Source organism: Nansenia antarctica (assembly GCF_963989245.1).
Source record: "Nansenia antarctica genome assembly, chromosome: 2".
Taxonomy (NCBI): Eukaryota; Metazoa; Chordata; class Actinopteri; order Argentiniformes; family Microstomatidae; genus Nansenia; species Nansenia antarctica.
The window spans coordinates 11,849,366-11,860,868 of record NC_137675.1 but is presented as its reverse complement, the minus strand read 5'-3'; the positions used below and the strand labels follow the sequence as shown (position 1 = coordinate 11,860,868).

Sequence of the window (11,503 nt, the reverse complement as noted above, 5' to 3'; positions counted from 1 at the left end):
CATAATGGCCTCTCATCCACCCATTCACATACCAATGGCGGCAAGCTACCATGCAAGGCGCTGGCCTGCTCATTGGGAGCAATTATGGGGTTCAGTGTCTTGCCCAAGGACACCTCGACACGTGGCCACGGGGATCGAACCACCGACCTTGTGATCATTAGACGGCGGCTCTACCTCCTGTGCCACAGCCGCCCCCACAGCTACACAGTTACCTCCACCAGCCTCCCCTGGTACAGTATATGTCTACAGTAATAAATGTATTGAGTGAAAATGGGCCAGACCTGATAACGGTTTAGGTCTACCACCCAAACCAGCCCCAGCCTATCTACCAGTAGATCAAACAAAATGTCATTATAATATAATTTCCTTATAGCTGTACAATTACATAGCCAGAAATGAAAGATGAGGTCATAAAGATGAGGTCACCACCCAGCAAATGTAACCTTTGTTTTCTTTCGTAACCAAGAAACAAGCTTCAGTTACATAATGAGTACACGTCAAATCAATGTTTTCAGCATTGTGAGCATTCTCGAAGGGTGTGTGTGTGTGTGTGTGTGCGTGTGTGTGTGCGTGTGCGTGCGTGTGCGTGTGCATGTGTGGGTGTGTGCGTGTGGGTGTGCACGTGTGTATGTCCGCTGCAGTCTATTTATCCTGTTCCAATATCAATATTAGGCTGCCCAGCATTAACTCAGATAACTTTGCACCATTCACACACACACACACACACGCACGCACGCACGCACGCACGCACACACAGATAGCTGTGCAACACAGATAGCAACTTCATCAGCACAAAGACTCATTGTTCAACCGGTCAGTGTTTTCCTCCCCTCTCAATGTTTTTGTGTGTATCGCTAGGCAACGGAAGCCCTTGGTGAGTAAGAATCTCTCTACCAGTTGTAACACTGTGTTGCAAACCACTAGGGTAGGTCTGAGGGCAAAGATTATTCCACCAGGAGGGTGTGTCCCATTTCAGAGTGGTTTAAAGCCACACCTCAGGTCATTCACTCTCCTCCCTGGTCACAGAGCCTGTTCTTCACTCCTGTTCAGTCGTGCTTGAGTATGTAAGCTTCAAGGCACACAGCAGCACACAACACTCTCAGTAACCTCTCAATGTTTCAATGTCATGTTTTGTATTCATGTTTTCCATGTTGGGGCTGTCGGCCATTGTCCCTACCATCCTGTCCTGAAAATATGACATGGTTGTCATGACTCCCGGGTAAATACATGTTCTGTATGTGATGAGCAAATGTGTTTACACACAGATGGAATCTTTCCATAAACTAGTTCTATTTGAAATGATGACAGTAACGATAAGAATGTGGATTATATACCAGCAGATTATCTACCTTTTGTTTCTGAAACAAGAAATTCACACACATAGGAGGCCTAAATTACTCCAGGGAGACTGTCCCTCTAATCTCTAATTCTAAGTCACTTTGTAAAAAATGATAATATGAATATTCATTACCCAGAGGTATAAAACAAAATGATTTGAACCCTACACAGGTATTGATGCTCATTGATTCAGCTCACTAAATCAAAGATGAACCTGTTTTAGGATAGCTGTGAAGCTAACTCAGGCTAGTATAAATGTCAGCACAAACCCACTAAGGCCCATCTTTACACTAATACAACACAGGACGTTGATACTGCAATTCATCAACTATAACGGTAGGTCAACAAACCAAAGGTACTATAACAAGGCTATACAGGATCAGCTTTGTATACCATCTATGTACAGTATTAGAGCAATATTCTGCTCGTGATTTTAAAAAATATGTTTTTAGGGCATTTCTGCTTTACTGGGATAGAGTAGAGACATTAGAGATTGACAGGAAGGATGGGTGAGAGAGAAGAGGGATGACATGCAGGATAGTTCGATGGCAGGAATCAAACCAGGGACCCTGCGATTACGTTGCGTGTGCCTTAGTGAGCTATGCCACCCAGGCGACCACTAATGATATTTCGAACCGCTGTGTACTGTTTTCTGAATGTGAGAGCATGTAAGAGAAATTGACAGCATTGATGATTCTTTGCTTAGTTGACTTTCCTTTTGTTTCTCTGCTGCTCTGTAAGGCAGTATGGCATGAGTTACTGGGGCTAGAGTGAATACGTTAGTGTGCTCAGGGCCCAGATGGACTCATCCATCTTGTCCATTAGAGTGAAGCTTCAGTACACACATCTCTGCATTCCTTTGGACCTACACACTCATTTTCAAGAGATAGTCCAGATGTCTCCAAAAAGGGCATTGCTCTCCCGTCATCAGATTTTTGTTCCCACCCCCCCCCCCTTTAAAAACCTCTTCAAGTCTTCTTTCCCCCTCCATCCCTCCCCTCTACTTTTTCCATCGTTGATTTACCACCCCTCCTTCCTACCGTCCCTCTGATGTAAGAGAGATTCAACTTGTGCTCAAATAAGGCAAAAAATATCCCAGAGGTGAAGTCCATTATTAGATGCTAGTGGTAGATGGTGGCTTTCCACTGAAAGTAAACTAAGTCATGTGTATCTAAATAAAGTCCATTATCAGATGCTATTAGTTCTGGCTCACCAAAGTACACTAAATCTTCGGTAGCTATTTGTGGACAGGTCCCATGCTGAGTTGGGACTGCAGCTCGGTCTCCAGGCCCTGCATGGTGCTTCTGAAGTTGTTGACCTCTGTCTTGGGTGGTCTGCATCAGCGGAGGCTGGTGGAGATAGAATTGGGAGGACAGGCTCAGTGTGAGGCATGGAATAGAATGAGGGATGGTATTCGTTCAATGCAGTGGTGTAGTCTAGTTTTTTCTAGTGGGTATACTGTGATTTTTCCCTCCCAGCCTCATATTGTTCATTTCGGAACGCCATAAAAATAAATCTGAGCTCCCTGTCTAACGTTATATATCTAACATTACATGTTATGCATTTTGGCATATTTCATGTCGCATCTCCCCCCGTTGATGGTATATGACGCTATAGTCAGTCCCAATGGTCCAAAAGTCAAGTGCTTCGTAACACAGACAGGGTGAATTTTATGAATGAAAGTGTGAAAGTTCTGTCACAAAACGCCATTACATATCCTTGCACATTTTTAAGTGGGTATACGGAAATCCTTGGCCTTTCCTAGTGGGTATACGGCGTAGTCCTGCGTGGGTATACGGCGTAGTCCTGCGTATCACGTAGACTACACCACTGGTTCCATGCGATTACAATGAGCCCATCCTCCAATTTCTACCTCCACCAGCCTGGTCTGGATAGTCTCCATGGTGATGACCACCTCTTTGGCAGGGTTGCTGACTGGAACAAACAACCAAACAAACACAACTACAGTACTGATAAACCTCCCTGGGAGATCTTCAACCACACTCTTAGAAAAAAGGGTTCCGAAAGGGCTCTATGGCTGACCCTGTGGGTGTATCCTTTGAAGAATCTTTTGGGGTTCTGTGTACTGTAGCACTATCCTCATGGCAATGACAGTTAATTACGGTTCAATTACAGTTGAAGTCACAACTGTGGTTATGCAGGGGATTATAGCGGTTCTGGTTACCTTGTTATTAAACCCGGCGTGTGTGTGTTGGTGATCCCGTCATAATAGGTGTGGTCCTCAGCCCTTTCCCTAGGATGGGCCAGAGAGGGAGGGAGATGGAGGGAAGGAGGTGTGTGTTGGCAGGTATACTTTAGTACTCTCTATAATAAAGTACTCTTTTATACTCTACTGTATAACAGCTTTGGCACTGTAAGGCAAATGATAATTGATCCTTGTGTGTGTGTGTGTTTATGAAACAGTTGGATGTAATGTAAATTAGTGGCCATCTCAAATAATTTTTGATAAACATTTTTGATAAAATACATGTACTGTATGTGTATGTGATTTAAACAAATGATTATGATATGAACACGGTTATTTCCATAAGCTGTCTATTTTAATGAAATGATTACAGTCACACAACAGGGAATTTATGTATTCATCAGCAGATTTATTTTCAGAAACAAAACATTCATAAACAATGGAGCAAAATATTCTGTTTGTTTCTCATCCTAATTCCACTTCCACTGGAACTCCAACAAGGCTTCCTATGATCGATGTTTTATGAACCAATCAGGATGAGAGACATTGTAGGGATACTTTGGCGTTCCTCCACAGGTATTTCAAGCTTGGTTTGTGGTAACAGTGTGTGTGTTTCTGATCATATTCTGCACCGGCAGCAGAGTTAGACTCCTAAGAGCTTGAGTGCTTGATTGTGGTGGTTGTGGTTGTGGTTCTTGCTCCCCCTGAAGAGATGGTTCTGAAAAGAAAGAAAGAACAGAATGAACAATTAGAGTGAGTGGATTGCTTTTAAAATCAGGAGGTCATGATCTCCCCCATATCATCAGAAAGTGAACTGATGATATCTGGGTTAACGTCAATTTCATTTCAATTAATTCAAATTCATGAAGTAACTCCACTTCTGAATGTTCCTCAATGAAAAGCATAAAGGAAATTTGGAATTGACTGAATTCAAATGGTATTGACCCCAACCCTGATGGCTAAATCTGTCAGCATTATTGTTATTTTCTGCCTATGAATAAGTTCAATCCTCCTGAATCCAAGCAGAGTGTCTATGGTTGTTACTGTACCTGCTCTCCTCTGTTTCCAGGAGGCTCCTGTAGGTGGAGATCTCCTGCTCCAGGCGTGACTTGACGTCCAGCAGCATCTTGTAGTCACAGCCCTGCTGCGCGATGCTAGCGTGCACGTTCTGCAGCTCCTGTTCCAGCATGTTGATCTGGCTCTGGTACCCTGCTAGCATGGAGCTGTACCGGGCCTCCGTCTCTCTCAAGGTGTTCTCCAGAGCTCCTTTCTGTGGGGGGAAAGGGGGAGGAAGACAGGGTCATATAACTGGAGGGTTAGCAAAATGATGACGTAAATAGACGTACCCTGATCTAGAAAAGCACAAAAACACCTAACTTTGGCGAATGCTAACTGGACAAAATAAGTTCCAAAAGGACTTCAGAGGGTTATTTTGATAACTTAAACAATCAATGCTATCATACCTCTTCATGATCATTTCACTGTCATTCATATGTTAGCCCGATCCTGCTACACAGGATGTGAATGCAAACAAAACTCATACCAGTCATTGTTAATGTAACTAAGCAACTGTTGTCAAGACACCACACCTTGGGTAATGATGATGCTAATACTGCATATCCAGACTATGTTTGTTTAGCATATTAGAGCAGTGATTTTTTTTCTTTATGTTTAATGATCCAATAATGTTTTTTCTTAACTGTCGAAACACAGTGTGTAAACAAGTTTACTTAGCTAAACTGTCTCTGCTAATGCAATATCGCAAGTAGCTATTGCAGTTGGAGAGTTATACGCCCCCAGATGGACAAAGAATGTCCATGGGAGTGAAGCATCAGTTCACACTCCTCTACATTCCTTTAGACCGACTCATGCCTTTTCTCTCTTGGTCCAACTGCCAAGACTTTTCTCTCCCTTATCATGTTTAATCCTTCTCCTCAATCTCTCTAGACATCTTCCCTCCCCTCTCCCTTTTCATTATTTTCACCACCCTTCCCTCCCACCTCACCTCTCTTTCCCTCTGACGAAAGAAGAGAAGGGCTTTGCTCAAACAAGGCAACTTTATGGGTCGTGATTCAGGTCTGTTAATAGATGTCAGTAGATAATGATCTCCACTCAAAGTACACAAAATCCTGTGGAACTAAAATCTGTTGATGGATGTTATTCGTTCTGGTTCAAGAAAGTAATCCTATGATGTGGATGAGTCATACTGATTATGTCTCATCCATGCTAGTGGTTGTGCTGTAGCGCACCAAAGTAGGCAAAATCTTGGGTCGCCGCTGTAAGATACTAGTGTTTCTGGCTCACCATGCTAGTGGTTGTAGCTCACCAAAGTACGCTAAATCTAAGATACTAGTGCTTCTGGCTCACCATGCTGAGTTGGGACTGCAGCTCGATCTCCAGGCCCTGCATGGTGCGTCTCAGGTCGTTGATCTCTGTCCTGGAGACCTGGACGGTCTCTGTGTTCATGGTGACTTCCTTGTTCAGAGTTGCTGACTGGAAGACAAACAGAGAAACAAATACTGTTAGAAAAAAACTCTCATCTCGTGTAACTTTGACTTTGTCATCTTCCTGGTGATGGCAGTTAATTACAGTTGAAGCCACAACTTTATTAAGGTGAATTACAATGTGGAAGTTAATTATGGTTAAATTGCGGTCACAACTGTATGCTGGTTATGGTTACCTTTTCGTTGAACCAAGATTCCTGGTCACGGCGGTGTTTTTCGGTGATGCCTTCATACTGGGCGCGGATCTCCTCCAGCACCTTGTTGAGATCTTGCTGGGGCGCAGCGTCCACCTCCACGTTGATGGTGCCGGTCAGTTGAGAGCGCATGGCTGCCAGCTCCTGTTGAGTTATGGGAAATGTAGTCAGAAGGATGAAGAGCCCAGGATTGGACACAGTTTAGCTCTCTTTGATCGTGCTTCTCTCACGCTATTTCTTCCAAACATTTCTGGTGTTTATCACAAGAAATTCCCCCCCAGTAACAAGATAGTTATGACTGTATCACTACACAGTTTCAAGGTCATTATAGGAACCTGTAGATTACAGGGTTTTGCCAACACACACCTCTAGATGGTTCTTCTTGAGGTAGGCCAGCTCATCCTGCAAGCTCTCGATCTGCATCTCCAGGTCGGCCTTGGACAGGGTGGTCTGGTCCAGCAGACGACGCAGGTTGGCGATGTCAGCCTCCACGGACTGGCGCATCATCAGCTCATGCTCAAACCTGATTGGTTGGATGAGAGGGATGTGTGAGCTTGAGACATTTGTGCCAAGTATGTTGGTAAAAACAAATTCATTTCATTGACGATGATCTCTGTCACCCCAGGTTGTTTGCATGCCACAGGACTGTTATAGCCCTCTGAGCTAAAGTCTAGGTATTAATGCATGTCATCCCACAGTTGTGGTGAATGAATCCACCTCTGTTACACTCACTTGGTCCTGAAGTCATCAGCAGCCAATTTAGAGTTGTCAATCTGGAGCATGATGTCGGCATTGACGACGGTAGCACCGGCGATCTGGAAGGAGAGGACATGATTGGTCAATTGTCAGCTGACCCCTCAGGTCACACATTTTTTAAAGAGGCACTGTTCATGATGCAATGCCATACAATCACAGAGTACTCTTGGTAGTTCCTGATGGAGAATGGATCATTGGTAAATGGTCAGCTGTCATGTCATTTTTTAAGCTGACATGTCAAGTTTTGATAAGCTTGTTTTTCCACTGTTTTGAAACGCGATGGCAGTTACTGCAAGGTCTTGGTGATTATAAATTCCAGGAACCGACAACGTCCTTGCTAGTTTTGTAATCTAAATCAATATAATCAAAGTAGGTACTGTAATACTTGAACGATAGAAAGAGTGAGAATTCCTCCTCCCCTCTTAATTTGTTAATTTGCTCAAGGATTTTGGCTTACATAAGTTTTAGGTTGTTAGTCGTAATTAGTTTTTATCTTTGAGTTTAATGACCTGCAGGTTGTAGAGGAACAGGTTATAGATTAAACGAATGATAGAATGGAGGACTATAAATCTATCAAATTACATGGTGAGTTGACCATGATAACACCCTGTATTATCTGTCTGTCATCACTCTGTGATTACCACAGTGCAATAAAAAGAAACAATGGATCTGATAAGCAACATCCAAGTCACATTTTACTCAGTGAACAGGAGAGACTACTCACTGACAGAGACATACAGACATACAGACAGACAGAGACTGACAGAGACCGACAGGCTGACTGACTGACAGAGACAGTCAGGCAGACACCGACAGACAGACTGACAGACTGACAGAGACAGACAGACAGAGACAGACACACAGACAGAGGCAAGGCCAACGTTCCAACATGTACTCTTTGTACTCTACCTTGTCCTTCAGGTCGTTGATGATGACCCAGTAATGGCTCCAGTCCCTCTCTGCGGCCGGTCCCTTCGTGGCGTAGTACTCTCTGATCTGAATCTCCAGCTTGGAGTTGGCTGCCTCCAGCAAGCGAACCTTCTCCAGGTAGTTTCCCAGACGGTCGTTCAGGTTCTGCATGGTGGCCTTCTCGTTCAGCTTGATGTCGCCCCCGGCAACTCCGAATCCGGCGTTGCTGCTGTATCCCCCTCCATATCCTCCTCCGTATCCTCCTCCGATTCCTCCTCCGTATCCGCCGCCGAAGCCTGAAGACACGCCGCGGACTGTGGAAGAGGAGATACGAGTGCTGCCGCCGCCAAATCCTCCGCCGGACACGCTGTAGGCCTTGGGGGCGCTGCAGACGTAGCCAACTCTACGGGAGCTGATGGAGCCTCCGGAGAAGCCCATGGGCGCGGCCCCGCCGACGGAATAGCTGGATGTTCTGGAGTACGACATGACTGAGTGTCTGACTGAGCAGCTGGACGCTTGTGAAGATCAGGAGGCGAGAGGAGAGGAGAGGAGAGAGGACCGTTAGTGCTGCTAGCTGCTGGAAACCCTCAAGAGTACTGGGATAGAGGAGACTGGCTCCTGATATACTCCTGGCCTTGGGGCGGGCCTGGGAGAGAGAGAGAGGGAGGGAGGGAGGGAGGGAGGGAGGTGGGGGTAGACTTTACAGCCTTGGCCCAAGAGCAGTCTGTCGGTTTGCCTTTCAGGACCAGTGTTCAGTTTCCACCCCTGTGAGGAAACTGTAATGGAATGTCTGTGTGTGTGTGTGTGTGTGTGTGTGTGTATGTGTGTGTGTGTGTGTGTGTGCCAGTGTGTATGTCAGTGTGTATGTCAGAGTGTTTGCCAGTGTGTGTGTGTCACTTTTACTTTAAGTGCTACACTAAGCATACAGCACAATTTATTTAACTGTCTTTTCATTAACTAAACATTGAATTTAATCACACCTTTCTTGGACCCGTACATATACTGCAATGCTACCTTGGTATATTTAACAGACAGCAAATGAACAATCATTTTCCTTTCTCAAGAGTGATGATGGCAGCATCTTAGAAATGTGAACTTTAAACGTTTGACTTCATATGGGATCAATGATATAACCAGATAGCGTTGGCGTCTGTTGATATTGAGCGCTTTATTGACTTCTATGTACAGGTGGTTCCACATGGAAGCTGGACCGCAAAGCTCCATTGTGTTTCATTCCAGGACTATTTTAGGGAATCAGTGAACTATTGTTCTTTATCTACACCAAACATCCCCTTTATCAGTACCGTACTGACCATGTCCTGTGTGTGTGTGTGTGTGTGTGTGTGTGTGTGTGTGTGTGTGTGTGTGTGTGTGTGTGTGTGTGTGTGTGTGTGTGTGTGTGAGAGAGTGTGAGTGTGAGTGTGAGTGTGAGTGTGAGTGTGAGTGTGAGTGTGAGTGTGAGTGTGAGTGTGAGTGTGAGTGTGAGTGTGAGTGTGAGTGTGTGTGTGTGTGTGTTGTGCCTGAGTATTGAATGGGTCTGACTGTAGAGCATGAGAGAGAGCGTTCTGTGTATGTTAGAGAAAGGGAGTCTGTGTAGATCCAATATAATCTGTGTGTGTGTGTGTGTGTGTGTGCCTCCCAGTTCTGCACAGATTGTTGTATTTGGCCTAAGTGGGAAAGATGATGCCATGGATAAGAGTCACTGAGCGCCTCAGGAGAGATGAGGATGAGAGGATGAGTGTGTGTGTGTGTGTGTGTGTGTGTGGTGATGTGTGGGTGTATGTGTGTCACAGGGGGGTTGTAGTGATATCAGTCTTGGACCCAGGCCATTTCCCCTCCCATCATACATCTGGTATCAGCTGGGATTCCATGCAGAGGAAGGGGGCCTCACACTCGGCGGCACTGGGGTTGTCCCTGGGTCAGTTTGCGTGTGTGTGTGTGTGTGTGTGTGTGTGTGTGTGTGTGTGTGTATCTGAGTGTGTGTAGTGACTCATACTCAGCAACAGCGGGGATGACCCTCGGTCAATGAGGGAAAGGACTGAGGGTTTAAGTAAATATGAACTAAAGCTGGTCCTTGAATGATTTTAACTGCAATAAATCTCTCCTGTACATGCTGGTAAAGTGGGACGTCACTGGAGACCCCCCCAAAAAACTTTCTGCGCTGCAAAACTCACATGAAAATGGTAACTTTTGGCTGCTAAATCTACTCGCACCATATTATAATTGAATGTTCTTCATTATTTCGCTTTTTCCATCATCCCAGAAACGGAGCAGGTTAAGTTAAGTTAAGTACTAGCACACATCGAATATACATTTTGTCACACTCAACAATCAAGCTTAAATAGCTACGTATATACAAGCTTGCTATGTTTGCCTCCAGACATGTTTGGTATTCTTTGATTACGATGCGATCACTTTGCCAGCGTATTGACATCAGGATAGACTTTGAATTCACTTCCTCTGTCATTCAAGGACATCGACCCCACGATAACACGACACAATACAACATAATATGTTTCTCTTTCATCTATATAATCATATTTCATGTATTTCAATAAGTGCAATCTGTAAAACACTTTGGATGATAGCATTACTGATGCTATACCAAAAATAAAATGTCTTCACCACAGGCATCATCTTCTCTAAGGCACTGGTACTTAGCTTGGCTAGGTGGTGAGAAAGGAAGGGTGGACCCGAATGTGCAGGTACCGGAAAGGATGAGTCGACTGGTGGTTGACTCACACACCTCAAACACGCACGCACACACACATACACACACACACACCTCACACATACAATCCAGCCTTTGTGATCTGTCACCAGGTAAACTATACTGTAACTACCTGGCACAGTAACAGACTGATGAGCTCAACTGTGTGGGCTGAGGCCTATGTCTGGGCTGGGTACCTGTTTTCACTTGCACTGACTCACCTGATTCCATCCCTCTAGTTTACAGAGGTGTAGTCGCCGTAGTTACCACTGTGTACACTGTCTGGTGCCCTGGCATAGAGATAACCTATGTTCATACCAGGACGGGCTCATTATAATGAATGGAATAAGGGATAGTATCAAACATCACGTGTGTTTGATACCATTCCTCATTACAACCAACCTTCCCTGGTTCACACAGTATAAATAACTGTACGGTTTTTGCCTCCTGTAACACTGGAGTTTTTGTTAGAAAGCAACTCTAATTGGATAATAATTGGCTATAATGCATATATGGAAAGATTAAATGGAAAATTATCAACCAATAAGCTGATACTGTATGTACAAGCAGCCACTACAACTAGGCTAACATTGACATTGGCTATTTGGAGCTCCGCTTCGAAAGTGATTGACTTTCTCCTGAGCTGCAGCGCAATAAGTCACTTATTTACCATTCATCTGTGAACTGTACATGTAGTTACAGCACCACTGTGCTCTGAGACACCGCACAGAATAGTAATTAACTACCTGCATAAACTAGAATTCCAGAACTAGAACCTTTGAACTCCAGAGAACTTTAGAGCTTTAAGAGTTTGTCTGAGGTGCACTACTTCCTGTCTGGCTCTGTCTAAGGGGGGCATTCGTCTGTTAGTTAAGCCCTGGGTATG

At 44.6% G+C, this 11,503-nt stretch overlaps 1 protein-coding gene across 1 annotated transcript; it reads right to left on the bottom strand.

Moving 5' to 3' along the window:
• Window positions 1-3,958: 3,958 nt before the first annotated feature.
• LOC308149801 (keratin, type I cytoskeletal 19-like) lies at window positions 3,959-8,393 on the bottom strand (the record flags this gene model as incomplete). Its single annotated transcript, XM_080522690.1, has 7 exons — window positions 3,959-4,262; window positions 4,594-4,814; window positions 5,912-6,037; window positions 6,225-6,386; window positions 6,609-6,765; window positions 6,975-7,057; window positions 7,908-8,393. The coding sequence occupies 7 exons, from the start codon at window positions 8,391-8,393 to the stop codon at window positions 4,196-4,198; spliced, it is 1,302 nt and encodes a 433-aa protein (XP_080378816.1). The 3' UTR covers window positions 3,959-4,195.
• Window positions 8,394-11,503: the final 3,110 nt, after the last annotated feature.